Source organism: Cololabis saira, chromosome 1 (genome assembly GCF_033807715.1).
Source record: "Cololabis saira isolate AMF1-May2022 chromosome 1, fColSai1.1, whole genome shotgun sequence".
Taxonomy (NCBI): Eukaryota; Metazoa; Chordata; class Actinopteri; order Beloniformes; family Belonidae; genus Cololabis; species Cololabis saira.
In genome coordinates, this window is record NC_084587.1 from 9871361 (window position 1) to 9891221 (window position 19861).

General features: G+C 40.7%; 1 protein-coding gene across 2 annotated transcripts in view; it reads right to left on the reverse strand.

Annotated features, from left to right (window-relative positions):
- kitb (KIT proto-oncogene, receptor tyrosine kinase b) overlaps nt 1-19861 on the reverse strand; it is a 58632-nt gene that overhangs the window by 8507 nt on the left and 30264 nt on the right. For both annotated transcript variants that reach the window (XR_009783846.1, XM_061736090.1), the window contains exons 6-18: nt 19269-19458; nt 19074-19189; nt 17957-18071; nt 15066-15253; nt 13606-13712; nt 11766-11892; nt 10406-10510; nt 10201-10311; nt 7474-7612; nt 7268-7332; nt 5071-5162; nt 1531-1653; nt 482-593 (exon numbers count right to left, since the gene is read on the reverse strand). Coding sequence is in view for 1 of the 2 variants with exons in the window: in XM_061736090.1 (XP_061592074.1) it covers nt 482-593; nt 1531-1653; nt 5071-5162; nt 7268-7332; nt 7474-7612; nt 10201-10311; nt 10406-10510; nt 11766-11892; nt 13606-13712; nt 15066-15253; nt 17957-18071; nt 19074-19189; nt 19269-19458 (1590 nt within the window). In the remaining variant the exon portion in view is untranslated. The remainder of the gene's footprint in view (nt 1-481; nt 594-1530; nt 1654-5070; nt 5163-7267; nt 7333-7473; nt 7613-10200; nt 10312-10405; nt 10511-11765; nt 11893-13605; nt 13713-15065; nt 15254-17956; nt 18072-19073; nt 19190-19268; nt 19459-19861) is intronic.

The window sequence follows — 19861 nt, forward strand, 5'->3', positions numbered from 1 at the left end:
CATTCCAATAAAGGTTAGGATAAATGATAACATGCCTCTGAAGTTGGACTTTTTGCACCATTACAATACTTATAGGCAACTAGTCATCATATCTCCTGCTCTCTGAAACACATGTTAATGCTCAATAGTACACATATATGGTTCTTTAATATATTTGCATTATACTAAGATTCATTCATTTTCAATGGCTTTTGTCCTTAATGGCTTTTTTCCCCCTTACATTACTTTTACTTTTATACTTTAAGTAGTTTTGAAACCAGTACTTTTATACTTTTACTTGAGTAAAAAACTTGAGTTGATACTTCAACTTCTACAGGAGTATTTTTAAACTCTAGTATCTATACTTCTACCTGAGTAATGAATGTGAATACTTTTGACCTCTGCATCTCAGCCACGAACAAAGACCCCAGTCAAGTCAGACTGGATGAAAGTATCAGCTCAGATATCACAAAAAACATTTCTACAGAGCTGTAAATGTTACCCAGAGAGAAGATCTCCCACAGCAGGATGCCGTAGGACCACACGTCGCTCTCGAAGGTGTAGACGCAGTCGAAGATGCTCTCCGGAGACATCCACTTGACCGGCAGACGAGCCTGGGGGGAAATTACAGGACGGAGGAAGTTAATCTTTGTACTGTCTTTGGGTCAAAATGACCTAATTCTCCTGTTCCTTCTTTCCTCCTGCTCTCTCCTTCCTTCCTTCCTTCCTTCCTTCCCTCCTTCCCTCCTTCCTTCCTTCCTTCTTTCCTTCCTTCCTTCCTTCTTTTTACCATTCCTTCCTTCCTTCCTTCTTTCCTTCCTTCTTTTTACCATTCCTTCCTTCCTTCCTTCCTTCCTTCCTTCCTTCCTTCCTTCCTTCCTTCCTTCCTTCCTTCCTTCCTTCCTTCCTCTTTTCTCCCTTCCTTCCTTCTTTCCTCCTGCTCTCTCCTTCCTTCTTCCCTTCCTCTTTTCTCCTTTCCTTTCTTCCTTCCTTCCTTCCTTGTTTTTTTCCCTTCCTTCCTTCCTTCCTCCCTTCCTTCCTTCCTTCCTTCCTTCCTTCCTTCCTTCCTTCCTTCCTTCCTTCCTTCCTTCCTTCCTTCCTTCCTTCCTTATTTTCTCCCTTCTTCCTTCCTCTTTTCTCCCTTCCTTCCTTCCTTCCTTCCTTCCTTCCTTCCTTCCTTCCTTCCTTCCTTCCTTCCTTCCTTCCTTCCTTCCTTCCTTCCTTATTTTCTCCCTTCTTCCTTCCTTCCTTCCTTCCTTCCTTCCTTCCTTCCTTCCTTCCTTCCTTCCATCCTTCGTTTCTCCCTTCTTCTCTTCCTCCTTATTTGACAGCCCAAGGGTTTACAGCTTTCGGTTTTTGCCTAATTTAATTGTTTATGAGTGAAGTCATGACTGGGGATTAATCATGTTATAAATAATAATTAGTGGACGCCTGAATTGCCCCCATCTGAACAGCACATTAATATTTAAAATGGGCAGTTGTGACTGAGCAGAGAGAAGCCTGGGAGAGATTTAGAGACCGGGGGGGGGGGCAGAGCCAGAACAGACTCACATTTCCCCGGAGGACGTAGCTGGCGTCGGTGGTGATGTCTCTGGCCAGGCCGAAGTCGCAGATCTTTGCCACCCGGCCGTGAGTCAGCAGAACGTTTCTGGCCGCCAGGTCCCTGTGGATGCACTGCAAACAAGAGCAACGGGTAAATGAGCGCCGGCCTCGTAACCGCGGCAACAGCAGGGATTAGTACCTGTAGCTCTGGGGGGGTTTGTTTAAAACGAGAGTGAGAAAGAAAGAAAAGCAAGGCAGATGTGGAACATTTTCATCGGACGCTTCGTAATCTGTCCTTAAAAAACGTGGCCTAAAAACGAGTCAAAGGAAGGAAGGAAGGAAGGAAGGAAGGAAGGAAGGAAGGAAGGAAGGAAGGAAGGAAGGAAGGAAGGAAGGAAGGAAGGAAGGAAGGAAGGAAGGAAGGAAGGAAGGAAGGAAGGAAACAAGGAAAGAAGGAAGGAAGGGAGAAAGGAGGAAGGGGAGAAGGAAGGAGAGAGCAGGAGGAAGGAAGGAAGGAAGGAAGGCAGGAAGGAAGGAAGGAAGGAAGGAAGGAAGGAAGGAAGGAAGGAAGGAAGGAAGGAAGGAAGGAAGGAAGGGAGGAAGGAAGGAAGGAAGGGAAAAAAGAAGGAAGGAAGGAAGGATGGAAGGAAGAAAGGAAAGAAGGGAGAAAAGAGGAAGGGAAGAAGGAAGGAGAGAGCAGGAGGAAAGAAGGAAGGAAGGGAGAAAACAAGGAAAGAAGGAAGGGAGAAAGGAGGAAGGGAAGAACGAAGGAGAGAGCAGGAGGAAAGAAGGAAGGAAGGAAGGAAGGAAGGAAGGAAGGAAGTAAAGAAGGAAGGGAGAAGGAAGGAAGGAAGGAAGGAAGAAAAGAGGAAGGGAAGAACGAAGGAGAGCAGGAGGAAAGAAGGAAGGAAGGAAGGAAAGAAGGAAGGAAGGAAGGAAGGAAGGAAGGAAGGAAGGAAGGAAGGAAGGAAGGAAGGAAGGAAGGAAGGAAGGAAGGAAGGAAGGAAGGAAGGAAGAAAAGAGGAAGGGAAGAAGGAAGGAGAGCAGGAGGAAAGAAGGAAGGAAGGAAGGAAAGAAGGAAGGAAGGAAGGAAGGAAGGAAGGAAGGAAGGAAGGAAGGAAGGAAGGAAGGAAGGAAGGAAGGAAGGAAGGAAGGAAGGAAGGAAGGAAGGAAGGAAGGAAGGAAGGAAGGAAGGAAGAACGAACAGGAAAATTAGGTCATTTTGACCCAAAGACGGTACAAGGGTTAATAATAATAATGTATTGTTTGTGCCGGTGACACTTGAAAAGTTTCACGTTTGTTAACTTAAAGACATGTCTTTATCGATTTATTTGGCATAAAATTGTGATATGATCTTTATCTAAATCACAATTATAGACGTGCACAATGTGATCAGTCTGTTAGTTTGCATCACTGAACACAATCTATCCGTCTGAAGCGAGACAAACCGTCTATAAATGGAGACAATCTGGTGCTGCTCTTTCTCTAAGTGGGCGGACAGCAACGGTTTACTCCGAAAGAACCACGCAGAAGCTTCAACGAAACAAAGAAGTCATGAAAAATAAAAAAGGCTTGAAGACATCGCTGGAACAGACGTCCATGTTCCTGCACAGAACCCCAACGCGACTGGGAAAGTGTTGGGTGGACTGAACCGGCAGCATTCAAACATCCCTATGGTGGAGCACGGTGGAGGGAGCATCATGATTGGGACTTTGAGGAATGAATTCCTGAGTCGACCTCAAGTAAATCCACCACAGAACGACGCCAGAGGAAAAGCCCCGTCCTCATCCCTGAAGGACTAAGTTCTGTAAAAAGGACTGGTCCGAAACTCCTCCAAAACATCACGTAAGTCTGATCCACAGTCGTTGCTCACAAAGGAGGTTAAAACAGCTTTTAACTCCATGAATTTACTCACATTTTCTGCTATTTTTGTAAAAGATCCATGTTTATGGTAATTGAAGACAGAGGGAGTTACGATCGTTTGTGCATGAGGAGCTTTAGGGCATCGTGTTTGACTTCGATGAAGATCAGCTCACATTTAATGGAAAAAAATAATATAGTATAAATTAAAAGACCTCTGCAACGACAATGATAAACAAAAAGGTTTGCAAAAAGATTTTAAAAAGGAAAACAATCAATATCTATTATTATTATTATTATTATTATTATAAATATATTATTATTAATAATAATAACAACAATAACAATGATTATTATAATAAATATAATTATTATTATAAATATATTATTAATAACAATAAATAAATAAATAATATAATAATAATAATAATAATAATAATTGTTATTAATATTATAATAAATATAATATTATACATACATATACATATTATTACATATATTAATACTACTACTATTATTAATACTACTACTACTACTACTACTACTAATAATAATAATACTAATAATAATAATAATAATAATAATAACAATAAATAATAATAATAATAATAATAATAATAATAAATAATAATAAATTAAATAATAAATATAATTATTATAAATATATTATTAATAACAATAAATAAATAATATAATACTACTACTACTAATAATAATAATTGTTATTAATATTATAATAAATATAATATTATACATATATTATTAATACTACTACGACTACTACTACTACTACTAATACTAATAATAATAATAATAAAATGAATGATATAATAATATTATATCATATAAAAATACTACGAATAATAATAATAATAATAATAATAAATTATGTAGAAATTATTAAAGAAAAAAGTTGGCTTCATCCTTTTATTTGATTTGATTTGATTTGGTTTTGGACAGCGGGCGCTGGCGACTGAGACTAACGATAAGAACGGAGACATGCTGTCTCTCCCTACATCCTGCTTCTGTGGATTTCTAGATTTGATCTATTTTCTTAGATTTCATGTTGTTATAAGAGGCATGACTAAACACTAATTACTGAGCCAAATCTTGTGGAATGTGGTGGAGAAGTGTAGTACACCCAGGGAGGGAAATAAACCCCCAAAGCATTCCCCAAAGATCTGGAGTGCTTTCTTAGAAAGTGTGAAATGAGGAGTTGGTCTCGGTGGTGGATGCTTCTCTTTTAATCCTCAGAGAGTGTTATCCAACAGTTCAGGGAGTTAAACCCATCTTCATGGTGAGTATGGTCTCGGTTCTGCCTTCACTCGCCATCTGCTGCTCGGTTTCAGCAAAGTTAAGGTTGATCAGCGCTCGGCTGTGGTGCCAGAGAGCCGGAGCGACGCCCTGAAGGTCACGGAAACGCAGCGGACAGATACGGGCTGCAGAGGCGGCGGTTCTGTCTCGGCCCGTCCCCTGCGAGTGCAGTAAAAGCATCGAGCGCGGCGGTAAGATCATGACGCTGCGCGGTGTGAGAGCTGCAGGGGAAAGCAGTCCCTCAGTGTTTCAGCGAGCTTTCTGCACGAGCGCCGGCCTCCAGCCGCAGCGTGATTTACGAGCCGAAGGAGCAGCTCCTCTAAATCTCCGCTGCGACAAGTCAATAAATATGATCGCAGCATCTTAGGGCCTTACGTTCTTGGAAGTAATGTACTCCATCCCTTTGGCAACCTGGTAGGAAAAGCTGAGCAGGTCTTCAGCGTCCAGCGACAGCTCGTCCACGTCATCTAGGTGGAGATTTGATTTGATTTATTTTATTTTTGTACATGTAAAAAAAAAAGAAACAACACTTCATGAGAAGTTTAAGAAAACAACAACAAAACAAAGAATTTCATCCTTTAAAACTTGCTATCTTGATTTACATGTGCCAAAAAAGGAGTAGGAAGAAGTGTAAACTTATTTAGTCCTACCCCCATTCACTGATCATTTAACCTGAATTTATAAATATTCACACACTGTACTCACACTGCTAAATAACATAATAATAATAATAATAATAATAATAATAATAATAATAATAATAATAATAATAATAATAATAATAATAATTATTATTATTATTATTATTATTATTATAATTATTATTATTATTATATACTGTAATTATACTCACACACATACTTATACATGCATACATACATACACACACATAATTGAATATTTCTATATATTTGTACACACATGCCCATATAAATATTTATATAAATATATTTACACTACATATACATATATATATATATATACATACATACATACATACATACATACATACATACATACATACATACATACATACATACATACATACATACATACATACATACATACATACATACATATATATATATATATATATATATATATATATATATATATATATATATATATATATATATGCCGCTAAACCCCTTCCTCTTTGTACCTCGTGAGAATCATGTTTTTATATTTGTTTTTAAACTGGTTAATGTTTGGACATTGTTTTAATTCTGAATCCATTCTGTTCCATAGTTTAACTCCACTGACTGATATAGAAAATCTTTTCATTGTTGTTCGTGTTCTACGAGTCTTAAAATTTAGAGTACCCCTTAAATTATACCTCCCCTCTCTGTCATAAATCATTTCCTGCAAGTGAGATGGTAATAAGTTGTTCCTAGCCAAAAAAATGTGATTATTTTAGAATTGAAGAATAAGGAATTGGTGTGTTCACGAAAACCAGGCTTATGAATTATCCTTATGGCTCTTTTCTGCAGTATGAATAGTGGTTGCAGTGAACTTTTATACGTATTTCCCCAAACCTCTAAGCAGTAACTTAGATAAGGCAAAACTAGGTCAGTTCGTCAGCTTCGGTGAAACAAGCACTTACGAGGTGAAAACATCAAATATGGGGTTCCTCAGGGTTCTATTTTAGGGCCCTTACTCTTTATTATTTATACAAATGATCTGGTCAACTGCTCAAAAGTCTTCCAAAAAATCATTTTTGCTGATGATACAAACCTTTTTATATCACATAATAACATTCATGAACTCCAAGACCTCCTTAATAATGAGCTCTCTAAAGTGGACATTTGGTTTAAAGTAAATAAACTCTCTCTTAATATTAAGAAAACAAATTATATATTATTTTGTTTCAATAAAAAACGAATAAATATGGAAAATTTGGCCTTTCAGATCGTAATAAATGATGAAGAAATAAAGAGAGTAAACTCTACAAAGTTCCTTGGGGTCCTCATTGATGACTGTCTAAATTTTAAATGTCATATAGATCACCTTGTGGAAAAACTATCTAAATATGTCGGTCTGTTTTTCAAACTGAGACACCTGCTTCCACGCTCTGCCCTTCTCACTCTTTATAAAACCTTGTTTGAACCTCATTTAAATTACTGCAATATTATTTGGTGTAATACTTACCCCAGTCATCTAAAAAAAATTTAAGTTTTACAGAAAATAATTATCCGTGCCATCTCTTGGACTGAATTTAACTCACCTACTCGACATCTGTTTGCCCACTATGGTATTCTTCACCTCAAAGAATATAACTACTTCCATAATGCATGTACAATATATAAGGTGGTCTCAGGTTTGAATCACAGATTAACTCAACTCATCCCAATCTCCGTTCCCCAGCACACCCACAAAACTAGACACAAAGTCTAGTCTAGTATAATGTGCATGTTGTTATGTTGTGTTTTGTGTGTATTAAGTGCAAGTGTATGTATGTATTCCTGCCTACTGTATTTATGTTCATTGACTCCTACCATAAGCTTTTGATAGCTTCTCCAGGAGACCAATTCACATGTGTGAGTGTGAAATAAATAAAAAGTGAGACACCTACCAGACTGGGAGGACCTTTCTTTCTCCGGGGGACGCATGGGCATGTATCCTGTGCTGCTGGTGTCTCTGCAACACACACACACACACACACACACACACACACACACACACACACACACACACACACACACACACACACACACACTGAGGTTGCAACACTGGACCTGGGTCTACTGTGATCACATCATCAAGAACCTGCATAAACACCTTGTCGTCTCCATCTGGCTGGAAACGTTGCGATAGTAACCGTCCCCGACCTGGGAGTTTAGGAAGGACTCTCTTTTTCTTCGCAGGAAGTTGAGGAGGTCGCCATAGCAACAGTACTCTGTGATCACCAAAATTGGGCCTGGCAAGATGCAGAGATAAAAAAAAAAACAAACAAAAAAAAACATTGTTCACTGGTTTTTAAACCATGACAGCACGGAAACAATACGAGGATGGTTGAGCCCCCGCCGCGTTAGTCATTTTAAGACACAGTTTGACACATGAAGCACAGACTCGTCACGCTTTGACAATGAAGCGTGTTCAATAGTTTTGAGCTGAATTATGCTCAGCGACTGCGCTGCTATTGAACAACCTGAAAAGAGGATGTTTTTAAAGCTCCACAGGCATCCGTCAAGTGGTTTATGTATCCGTCGTACACTCGTCTGTACTTGTGTGGAGCCCGGTAAAATATGCTGCATTATGATCAATACAAGGATCTCAGAAGGCCGGTAAATGACATTGATCGGGGGGTAAATTTGTGACAAGACGGGCAGCATCACGCCGCCGTGTCGGAGCTCGATGGTGTCTGGTTTTAGATCAGACACCAGACAGCGTTTGCTTGAACCCGTGAGAGAATCTTCCAGACAACGAAAGTGACATAAACATTAACAGAGGAGGTTTGGCCGTGTAGATCTGAGGGAAACCTGTCGCATAAAACATATGGATTGTCTTTAATTAGTCTAACACAGGGGTCGGCAACCCAAACTGTTGAAAGAGCCATATTGGACCAAAAACACAAAAAATAAATATGTCTGGAGCCGCAAAAAATGAAAAGTCTTGTATAAACCTTAGAATGAAGACAACACATGCTGCATGTTTCTATATTAGTTATAACTGGGGGGAGATTTTTTTTTCATTATGCACTTTGAGAAAAAAAGTCGAAATGTTGAGAAAAAAGTCAAAATCTCGAGGAAATAGACAAAATTTTGTGAAAAAAGTCTAAATTTCGAGATTAATGTTGAAGTACAATCTCGAGAAAAAAGTCAAAATGTTGAGAAAAGAGTCGAAATGGTGAGAAAAAAGTAAAAATTTTGAGAAAAAAGTCTAAATGTCGAGATTGAAAAGGAAAGGAAAAAGGAAGAAAAAGGAGAAAATAAGGAAAAAAAAAGAAGAAAAAAGAAAAAGAAAAAAAAAAGAAGAAAAAAAAGAGAAAAAAGTAAAAAAAATAAGAAAAAAAGAAGAAAAAAGGGGGAAAAAAAAGGTCAAACATTTTTGAAAAAGCTCCAGGGAGCCACTAGAGCCGCGGGTTGCCGACCCCTGGTCTAACATTTCTATGTTTCTGCATCTTTTAGCAGAGCAGCATCTAAGATCCCTGGTTGGGACATCTGGGTACGATTCCCCTTAGACCAATGATTGGCTTAGGGTTTTTCTCCCACTAGGGCTGTTTTTACGTGCCATTGTTTATGTAATAATAGCTCAGGGGTTATATTCTGGTCTCTGGAAAGCACCTACAGACAACTTCTTTTGTAATAGACGCTGTATAAATAAAACTGAATTGAATTGAATTGAAATTGAATTAAACCAGGAGTGTCCTGCAGGTTTTAGATCAGGGTGGGCATTCCTGGTCCTCGAGGGCTGATGTCCTGCATGTTTTAGATGTTTCCCTGCTTTAACACACCTGATTCTAATTAATCATCGTCATCAGCTTGTCATCAAGTCCTGCACAATTCTGTTAACGACACAAGCCACGTTTACACATAGCCGGGTATTTACAAAAACGGATATTTCCCCCTCTACGTTTTGAGAAATACCATCATTTACACGAACCCGTATAAATACGCTGTTAAGGTGCTATGAGCATCCAAACCTGCAGGGGGAAGTGTAGCATAAAGTCATGCTAGCCAATGAGAATCCTAGAAAAAAACATCAACAAATAACACGAGTAACTTCCAGTTACTTCCAAGATGAACGAGAGTCTTTCGTTTGGAGTGACAGAGAAGTGGAGTTACTTTTAAGTGTGACTTTAGAATATAAAACTGGTAAAATACGAGAAAATATTCACGGTGGCCAAACTAATTGTAAACACAGGTTGCACTCATGACGCTGGTGACGCTTCTGTTGCATATTGTGACGTTCTGAAGCCTAAATGTCTGTTTCCCTCTGTTTACAAGCAAACGTGAAGACGGAGTTTTTGCAAATCTCCACTTTGACCAGAGTTTTCAGGAATTATCGTTTTTGAAGACTTTGAGCTGTAAACGAATGGCCAAAACCCATGAAACCACCACCGTTTTTGCTATGTGTAAACAGGGCCACAGTCGCTTGTATCATGGTGCAATGAAGCAGTGAAACATCTAAAACCTGCAGGGACACCGGCCCCTGAGGACCAGGAATGCCCACCCCTGTTTTAGATGTTTCCCTGTTTCCACACATCTGATTCTAACTAATGCTCAGCATGTCTTCATGGTCTGCATACTTTGTTAATGACACATCTCTGTCAGGGTGCCTTAAAGCATGGAAACATCTAAAACCTGCAGGACACCGGCCCCTTGAGGACTTTGGACACCCCTGTCCTAGACATCTCCTTGGGGGCGTGTTATGTTAAGTTTTCAGTCTTCCCTCTGAAGATCTAACCACATTTCATCTCCTCTGAACTTCTGAGCTGCACAAAGACACTGGAGGTGACTTTAATCCAGAAAGAAAGTTTAACAAAAGCCACAGCGCTCCTCTCACCTCCGACGGTGCAGGCTCCCAGCAGGTTGACGATGTTCACGTGGTTTCCGAGGTAACTGAGGACCTTCAGCTCAGACATCAGCGCCTCCTTCTCCGTGGCGTGAGCGTTGGCTGAGACGACATCAGCAAAGACACTTGAGTCTAAATCCGCACACTTTTTATTCATGTTTGGATGCGACGGACGAGGACGGACGGACAGACTCACGCTTCAGCATCTTCACGGCGACGCTGGTGACGGTATCTACGGAGCAGAGCCCGTACGCCGTGGCCCTCACCACCTTCCCGAAGGCCCCCGAGCCCAGAGTTTTACCTGTGGAAACAGACCCAGCGCGTCACACCGTAACTCAAACACACGGAGCTCGGGCACGTACGCGGACGGTCCGTGTACTTGGCGGCCATCCGTTTTTTGTTTTGAAATGACAAAATATAAATAGAGAAATAATCCAAAATAATCCGTTTCCCACCTTCTGTTTTGATAAAAAAAAAAAACAGAAAACGGAAAACGGATCGTTATCCATTATCCGATTTCATTGATGTGTTTGAAAATCGAAATTGGGAATTAAAACAGCGAGTGGAAAACTCTTTTCTCTATTTCCTATTCGTTTCCAGTATGCTAGAGTTCAGTTTATGTTATTGATTGGACGCTGGTTTTTTTGACGCTGCAGCTGAACGGACTGTCACAACATCACTGCAGTTTCATGACGGAGTGAAGAAAGATTACAGATTAAACTCATGTTTCACTTATTTTCTGTTTCAACATTAAAAAAAATCTAAAACTGTTAATTTTCAATCTGATCAACAAAAGAACCAGAAACAGCTTTCTTCATTTATTACTGCACATGTGCAATCCCCCCATTTGTCCAATTCTTGTTTTCAGTATCCTTGGAAACGAATAGGAAATAGAGAAAAGAGTTTTCCACTCGCTGTTTTATTTCCCAATTTCGATTTTCAAACACATCAATGAAATCGGATAACGGATAACGGATAATGGATAACGATTAGGGGTGGGTTAAAAATATCGATATATCGATATTTTATCGATATGCATGTGTAGGAACGATTATCGATACATAAATCCAAGTATCGATTTAATATTTTTTTTTTTTTTTTTTTTTTAATCCCGATTTTTTTCCCCCATTTTATCACACAGTGCTCCTACCTAAGTCAGTCCTGGGCATTGCTCCATCTACCAACCCCGGGAGGCCCTACACTGAGCTCAAGTCTCCTCCTTACTTGAATAGTGAGCAGGCTGCTTCTTTTCACCAGGCAGGGTGGGGTTTCTCTGGCCGGACGTGGCGCATGGAAGGATCATGTTATTCCCTTATTGTAACCAGAATATCGATATCGAATCGTATCGTATCGGAAATCGTATTGTCTTGGGACCTAGTGTATCGGAATCGTATCGTATCGGGAGGTCAGTGATGATACCCAGCTCTAATAACGATCCGTTTTCCGTTTTTTTATTATCAAAACAAAAGATGGGAAACATATTATTTTGGAATATTTCTCTATTATTATTTTGTCATTTCAAAACAAAAAACGGATGGCCACACCGGCTGCCGTACCGAAGCGAAGCTTCTGCCGGGGAAACTCCCACTTGAGGTCGTACGGCAGCTGCAGCGGGTCGATGTAGATGTAGTTGTTCCCGTTGATGCTCTCGATGACCTTCCACTGGATCTGAAACTTTGGTTTCTGTTGGGAAAGAAGAAGAAAAATCCATACGTTTTATAGAGCGGCCTGATGTCAGATAACCTTCCTGGCATCAGTTATCGCTACATATGTGCACAAATGCATCTTATATCTGCTCGTTGCTCTTTTATCCAGGTTCTGATTGCTTTTTGCACTTTAGTTGACCGACTGTGTCTAGACTGGTTCTCAAGGAGCCTGACTCCTCTGAGTGCAATAAAAGCGATGTGCTCGGGGTGGGGGGGGGTGAATTAATGCCTCGGAGCGTGATCGGGGTGTCAAAAAACTCCTTGTGTGCCCCTCGTGTGCCGTCTGAATGCTTGATTGACTCGTCTGAGATTCATCAGGACACATTCGTGCAGATTGAAAGGACGTACTCTGGTTTTCTCTGCAGAGACACGAGCGTCCGACTCTCTCCTGCTCGGCAACAGGACGGAGGAGGGTCTTATTAGCAGATGAGAACGGGCCTGGTGCCAAGAGCTATCCAAGCAATTTCCTTTATGATGCAAACTGTATATCAATGCTGCCGAATGGGTTTGATTTAACATTGATGTCTGCGAAACTGATTGGTTGATTCGAATGAGATTTTTATGTTTGATTCATTGAACTGGTTTCAACCCAAATCTAGACGGCAATTTCACTGGCTTCAGTTCCTTTTTAAATGTGTTTATTTTCACTGTGCTCCATATTTAAAAGAACTCATGATTCTATATAACTCTCCATACTCACTCAGACATATGAATTTTCCTTTTCCTAGAGTTTTAAAAGAGGTTGGTAAAAGATCATTTTATTTTAAAGCTCCATCAGATTGGAATAATCTTCCCCTCTTTTTGCGTTCTATTACCTCTTTTCATTGTTTTGTTTATGTATTTTTTGTCCTTTTTTCTATTTATTTATTTATTTATTTTTATTTATTTATTTATTTTTTCTTTCTTTTCTCTCTGTTACGACGGAGTATTAGGGCCAAACTAAGACAAAAAAAATTGAAATTACGAGAATAAAGTCATAATATAATGAGAATAAAGTCGGAAAATTACGTGAAGAAAGTCATAATGTTGCGAGAATAAAGTCGTAATATTATGAGAATAAAGTCGTAACATTACAAGAATAAAGTGGTAATTTATGAGAATAAAGTCGTAATATTATGAGAATAAAGTCGTAATTTATGAGAACTCTAACAGGAAGAGCCTCTTCTCCCTGTTTTAAAATGAGGAATATTGAGCATCTTGTGAAGTTATATTTATATATTATATTATATATTACGACTTTATTCTCGTAATATTACGACTTTATTCTCACAACATTATGACTTTATTCTGGTAATTCTACGACTTTATTCTCATATTAATATGACTTTATTTTCGTAATTTCCATTTTTTTTTTGTCTTAGTTTGGCTCTAATACTCCGTCGTACTCTGTTATGTTATATTTATCTCATTGTTTCGGTTATTCAATTAGCCTACTAGACTTATGTGTGTAGGGGTTGTGTGTGGGAGGGGGTGAGCAAGATGTCTGTGTTTGTTTTATGTCATGTGTGTCTGTACTGTAATGTAATATATTGTAATGTTGTATGTTTTATGGGACCCCTTTGAAAATGAGATGTTACATCTCAAGGGGCTATCCTTTAATACATTCTAAAATTCTAAATTGACGGCAACGCATGAGCTGTTTCTCTGGTTACGGTTGTGATATTCTACGTCTGCTCGTTTCTCTTCCTACCTGCATGTACTTGTAGAGCAGCACGACCAGGAGGAGGCAGAGGAAAGCGCCGGTCGCCACCATGCCGGTCAGGAGAGGCGTGAAGAGTTTGTGGGGGATGATGCGTTCTGTGGGGAAAAAGAAAGGTATAAGCAAAGCATTCTGGGAGATTTTACAGGCTGTTGCATCTGAGAACTGATGTTTCCCCAGTTCTTTTAGGCCCAATCCCAAAACTCCCCCTATTTTCTTTCACTAGCCCTACTTTCTATCACTACCCCTAAAAAAGAAGGGACAGATTTTAGGGCACTTGAAATCTTCCCAGGTTTCTGTCCCAATACTCCCACTACTCCTACTTTCAGCACCACCCCTAAAATCAGGAAGCTGAGAGCCAAAAGCTGTTTTAATTTCAGCTGTAGCGCTGTTAATATGCCACTTTATTAAGTTTTAATATTTTTTCAGGCGTAAAAGTAACCGTTAAGATCCCCAACCTGGGCTCAGTTTATCCAAATAACGCCTGTTAAGAAATTTGACCCGATGTTTTCGGAGATGATAAGAGCCGCCGGCTCGGAGCAGCAGCAGCTCACGGCCGGAGTACAGACGTGATCGCCAGGTCAACCTGCGCCGTCGTCCCGGAGAGAAACCTGCAGCTCTGTGGAGAATTACTGCTGGCTGAAATAAATCATCTAGGAATATAAATGTTGGTTTAAAAGACTTCGCAACAACGGGCAAATGAGTGATTATGTACATTCACTGAGTGAATATTATGAAAGTAAAATATATACTTCTCGCTAGAAATGTAATCAAAATGCATTTTTATGCAGAAACTAACTCAAAATATTGATTTTATTCACTAAAAAATAAGAAATCTCCGCCATGTTTTTTTTGATTCAGTCCGCAAATGACGACGAAAAGCATTCTGGGAAATTTTTCTGTCCCTAGATCAACTAGTGAGCATCCGAAAACTCTCGATCCGTAGGGACAGATTCATAGCCACTACCCTACTTTTCGTCACTACACCTAGGTGGAAAGAGGAATTGGGACACCACTACCCTCACGGGAACGCGCAAATTTAGGGGTAGGGCTGAAAACTAGGGATAGTGATAGTATTGGGACAGGGCCTTACTCTAAACTTGTAGGATTCAGCTGTTGGAGCGGAGGATTTGACCTTGTGAATACAGTTAAATAAGCCCAAACACACACAAACACACACAAGGGCAGTTCCCTCCTCCAGCGTTGGGACAGCTGCAGCAGTGGTGTTTGTTTGTGCGACGAGGATTAGCGACTCGTAAGCCCCTGTTGCGCAGTCAGCATCCACTAATCTCCTTCAATCTGCACCAGTAGCGACACACCTGGCCCTCGGCCTCCGTAAACAAAGGGTCAGTGGGTTTGTGTGTCTGCACGTGCAACTATACAGAGATAATCCCCCGCCCGCCGTGTGTAAGACGTGCGGTGCTTGGTGTGTGCGCGGGCGGGCACCGTACCGCTGATGGAGAACAGCGTGTAGGCCTCCTCCCCCTCCGTGGAGGCCACGCACTCCAGGGTGTGGTACTGGGCGTGCTCCTTGCTGACGTTCAGCCGGCTCTCCACCTCGCTGCGGCCGAAGGCCGACTCCGTCAGCGTGGCGGCCTCCGGGGCCTCCCACTGGGTGGCGTTGGGCAGGTGTGAGCACCTGGTGGGAGGTCGGAGCTGGTTAAAATCTCTCTTTCTGAACCTTTTCACCAACATTTTACTTTCTACTTTACTTTGAAGAAAGAAAGAAAAGTCTGAGAACAGAAATGTACTGTGTTAAAGTTCAGCCAGGAGGATATTTTTTCCTTTTCTTACACTGCAGAGGGTTTCACAAGTCAAGTCTCGAGTCCTTAACCCTTGTGCTGTCTTCAGGTTAAGGAAGGAGGAAGAGAAGAAGGAAGGAAGGAAGGAAGGAAGGAAGGAAGGAAGGAAGGAAGGAAGGAAGGAAGGAAGGAAGGAAGGAAGGAAGGAAGGAAGGAAGGAAGGAAGGAAGGAAGGAAGGAAGGAAGAAAAGAAGGAAGGAAGGAAGGAAGGAAGGAAGGAAGAAAAGAAGGATGGAAGGAAGGAAGGAAGGAAGGAAGGAAAGAAGGAAGGGAGGAAAGAAGGAAGGAAGAAGGAAAGAAAGAAGGTAAGATGGGAGAAAAGAAGGATGGAAGGAAGGAAGGGAGAAAAGAAGGATGGAAGGAAGGAAGGGAGAAAAGAAGGATGGAAGAAAGGAAGGAAGGAAAGAAGGAAGGAAGGAAGGAAGGAAGGAAGGAAGGAAGGAAGGAACGAAGGAAGGAAGGAAGGAAGGAAGGAAGGAAGGAAGGAAGGAAGGAAGGAAGGAAGGAAGGAAGGAAGGAAGGAAGGAAGGAAGGAAGGGAGAAAAGAAAGAAGGAAGGAAGGAAGGGAGAAAAGAAGGATGGAAGGAAGGAAGAAAAGAAGGAAGGAAGGAAGGAAGGAAGGAAGGAAGGAAGGAAGGAAGGAAGGAAGGAAGGAAGGAAGGAAGGAAGGAAGGAAGGAAGGAAGGAAGGAAGGAAGGACGGAAGGATGGAAGGAAGGAAGCAAGGAAGGAAGGAAAGAAGGAAGGGAGGAAAGAAGGAAGGAAGGGAGAAAACAAGGAAAGAAGGAAGGAAGGAAGGAAGGGAGGAAGGAAGGAAGGAAGGGAGAAAACAAGGAAAGAAGGAAGGAAGGAAGGAAGGGAGGAAGGAAGGGAGAAAACAAGGAAAGAAGGAAGGAAGGAAGGAAGGAAGGAAGGAGAATTAGGTCATTTTGACCCGAAAACAGCACAAGGGTTAAAGGTTCGACTCCTGGCTTTGCTGCACATCTTGTTTCTCTTTCTACTACTGTTTCCTGTCACATCACTTCCAACAACAGGCCTGTAAGTCTTAAAATGATATTGTGCTGCTATATCAAAGGAATTCAAAGCATTTACAGAGTGGTGATCACTCACTGTATGAGCTCTTATGATGCAATTAATGTCCCTCTTTCCTTCGCAGCTCATGAGCCCATCTCTACATCGCTCAGTGATAAATTATAAAGCTGCCTGTAACCATCGTTAGTGATGATGTATCGCACTCTCACCCTCTGACTTGTTTTTGAGACACTCAGCCTTTTAGCTTCAGTGTGTCATTAGGCCGGCTGCCCAGAGCCTCGACACTAAAAGTCATGTTTAATGTTTGTTTTTTTAGAAAATGTGTCTTTTTTATGCCAAATTTAGAAAACTGTTTACACAATACCGTCCATCTGTTGCTTATAGACATGTCACTATGCTGTAATCAGTGAAGATACGGCTAAACGGGTCCATCTCTTCCTCAATCCAGTGCATCCAGCTGGATGTTTGCTGGCTGAGCCAAGTCCAAAGTTCAGACTTATTATTGCAGTGGTCTTCATTCATTTGCTTAATCAAGCAGCAGAAAATGGATAAATAAATAAATGACCCAACTGTTGCTGTTCTCCTCATAAAGACAGCCCTCTGCACAAGTCAAGCAAATCATCATTCAAATTAAATTCTGATCAAATTAACTTCCTTTTGCGAAAACTATTGTTTTGACGTTTTTTAAACAAGTCCACGGTGCCTAATCTAAGTTTTCAGACGTATGAGGCTCAGTTTTGTAGCGTTGGATAACACTAGGTCCTTCGAACATCTTTAATTCCACAACCACTGATGGTGGCAGCTTCGTCGTTTTCCAGGACAGAAAAAAAACGCATAATAAAAGAATTAATGAGTCTCAAATCACAAGTATCGGTCGAGTCTCGAGTCTTTGAGGAAAGGTCCGATTCAGATTTTAAGTCACTTCTGGTGTGTTACTTAGATGCAAATCAAGTCCAGGTTGCAGACTTGACCCCCCATTTCTGCCATAATTTCACAAATCTATATTTTCTTGTTAACATCCTATCAGGGCAAAAGTCCCATTTATTTTACAGGCAAAACATAATATGGATTATTTAAATTGTGGTTCTTTTAAAACAAGCTTCAGGAATTTTCCCAAAAGCAAGAATTAAGGATCCTAGACTTAATTAGGATTATTATTCTCTTGACCATCATAAAATTATTGCAACCACCCTTGTAAGGTCAGAAAAAGCTAATTTCACCTCGTCGTTAAACATTTGTTGATTGTACGCACATGTGTTCGTAGTTATCTGACTGAAAGCAATATCAACTTGTTTAGCTCCGTCAAACTAAAAAAGAAATGGAAAAAGTGCTCTTTAACATAAACAAAAGGAAATGCAAAATAAAAAAAATAAATAAAAAAAAAATAAAAAAAACACCCCTACATCAGAACTGCAGACTCAAAAACGTGATCATCTCTGCTGTTTTTCCCGGCGGGAGCTGCATCCACAAAGCCGATGAGGTAACTAGTGTGTGATATTTGTGACGCACCTTGTGTTGGGTAAATCACAGAAGTACCAGCTGATTTTGGGAACCGGGTGTCCTGCAGCGATGCACCGTACCTGTCCCTCCACCGGCCCCTCCTGGGCAATGATGACAGGTTTACCTTACAGGGAAAAAGAAACAGACATGCTGTTATTTACCGGAAGGTTCTGGAAATATCCCGGCTGCAAAGTTTTGATGCTAAAACAAAAGTGCCCTTCTGATGTCACACCGGGTGACTGTGGAGACCATTTAAGGTCAGCTGTGGAGTTTAAATGATTATTAATGGACCTAAAACGCCCTTCCGTTAAGACAGGGGTCGGCAACCCGCGGCTCTAGAGCTGCATTCGGCTCTTTAGCGCCACCCTAGTGGCTCCTGGAGCTTTTAAAAAAATGTTTGACCTTTTTTTTCCTTTTTTTCTTATTTTTTTCCTCAATTTTTTTCCTTTTTTTCTTCTTTTTTTCCTTTTTTCTCTTTTTTTTCTTTTTTCCTTTCCTTTTTAATCTGGACATTTCGACTTTTTTCTCGACATTTCGACTTTTTTCTCGACATTTCAACTTTTTTCTAGAGGTGCATAATGAAAAAAAAATATCTTCCCCCAGTACTGGTAATATAGATACATGCAGCATGTGTTGCCTTCATTCTAAAGTCTTGTATAACCATACAAGACTTTTAATTTTTTGCGGCTCCAGACATATTTTTTTTCGTGTTTTTGGTCCAATATGGCTCTTTCAACATTTTGGGTTGCAGAACCCTACGTTAAGAGATGGTTTCGGGGGTGGGAATTGGGGATAAAACTGCCTCTTTTTTGGTACCCTGTTCCACGGTATTCATCTATGTATCAGTTTCTCTCAGTAGCCGACTGCTAACTCCTTATGATGCTCAGCCATCTTGAGGACTTCCTGCAGCTTTTGCCACCTTTTAACGGCTCCCCCTGTCTCCCCAGATCCACCCTCATCTGCCAATCACATGCTGTTCCCAGGATGTATCTGTACCAGGATTATCTGATGTTTTGTTGTTTTGAGGCGCCTGCTCAGGTTGATGGCAGCGTGCCCATGGCCTCTGCAGCGACAGCAACCTTCACTGAGCGTGGGAGATCATTTTCACTCAACCAACACCACTTACTGCTGACGTAGACGTGAAATAACTGCACGACGGATGCGTCTTCGTGACTGGCTGAGAACTTGTAGATCCCCCCCTCCGAGGCCAGAACCCTGACCAGCCTCAGCTCGCTGACGTATCTGAGGAAGTAGACGGACAGTTTAAAGACAAAAACATCTACAAAAGCAGCCACATGCTGCACCACCAGGCTCTGAGTACCTGTACTTGTGCCGGTGGACGGTGATGACGTGCTCCGTCGTGTTGAGGAGCCGCTTGTCGGTGTAGGACCAGGACAGCGAGCGCGGCGCCGGGTACGCGTCAAAGTCAACTCTGAGACTCAGGCTCTCCCCTTCTTTAACATCCGCCTGGACCGGACCGGACTCTCCCGACATGGTGATGAAGCCCTGGTCTGAAGAACAGAGATGAGATGCTTTACTGGGAGAAGAAGATTCTCTACTGTCACGGCTTTGCAGGATGTACAGGACTGTCTCAGAAAATTTTAATATTGTGATAAAGTTCTTTATTTTCTGTAATGCAATTAAAAAAACAAAAAATTCATACATTCTGGATTCATTAAAAAATCAACTGAAATATTGCAAGCCTTTTATTATTTTAATATTGCTGCTTATGGTTTACAGATTAAGATTAAGATTCCCAGAATATTCTAATTTTTTGAGATAGGATATTTGAGTTTTCTTAAGCTGTAAGGCATGATGAACAATATTAAAATAATAAAAGGCTTGCAATATTTCAGTTGATTTGTAATTAATCCAGAATGTATGACATTTTTGCATTACAGAAAATAAAGGACT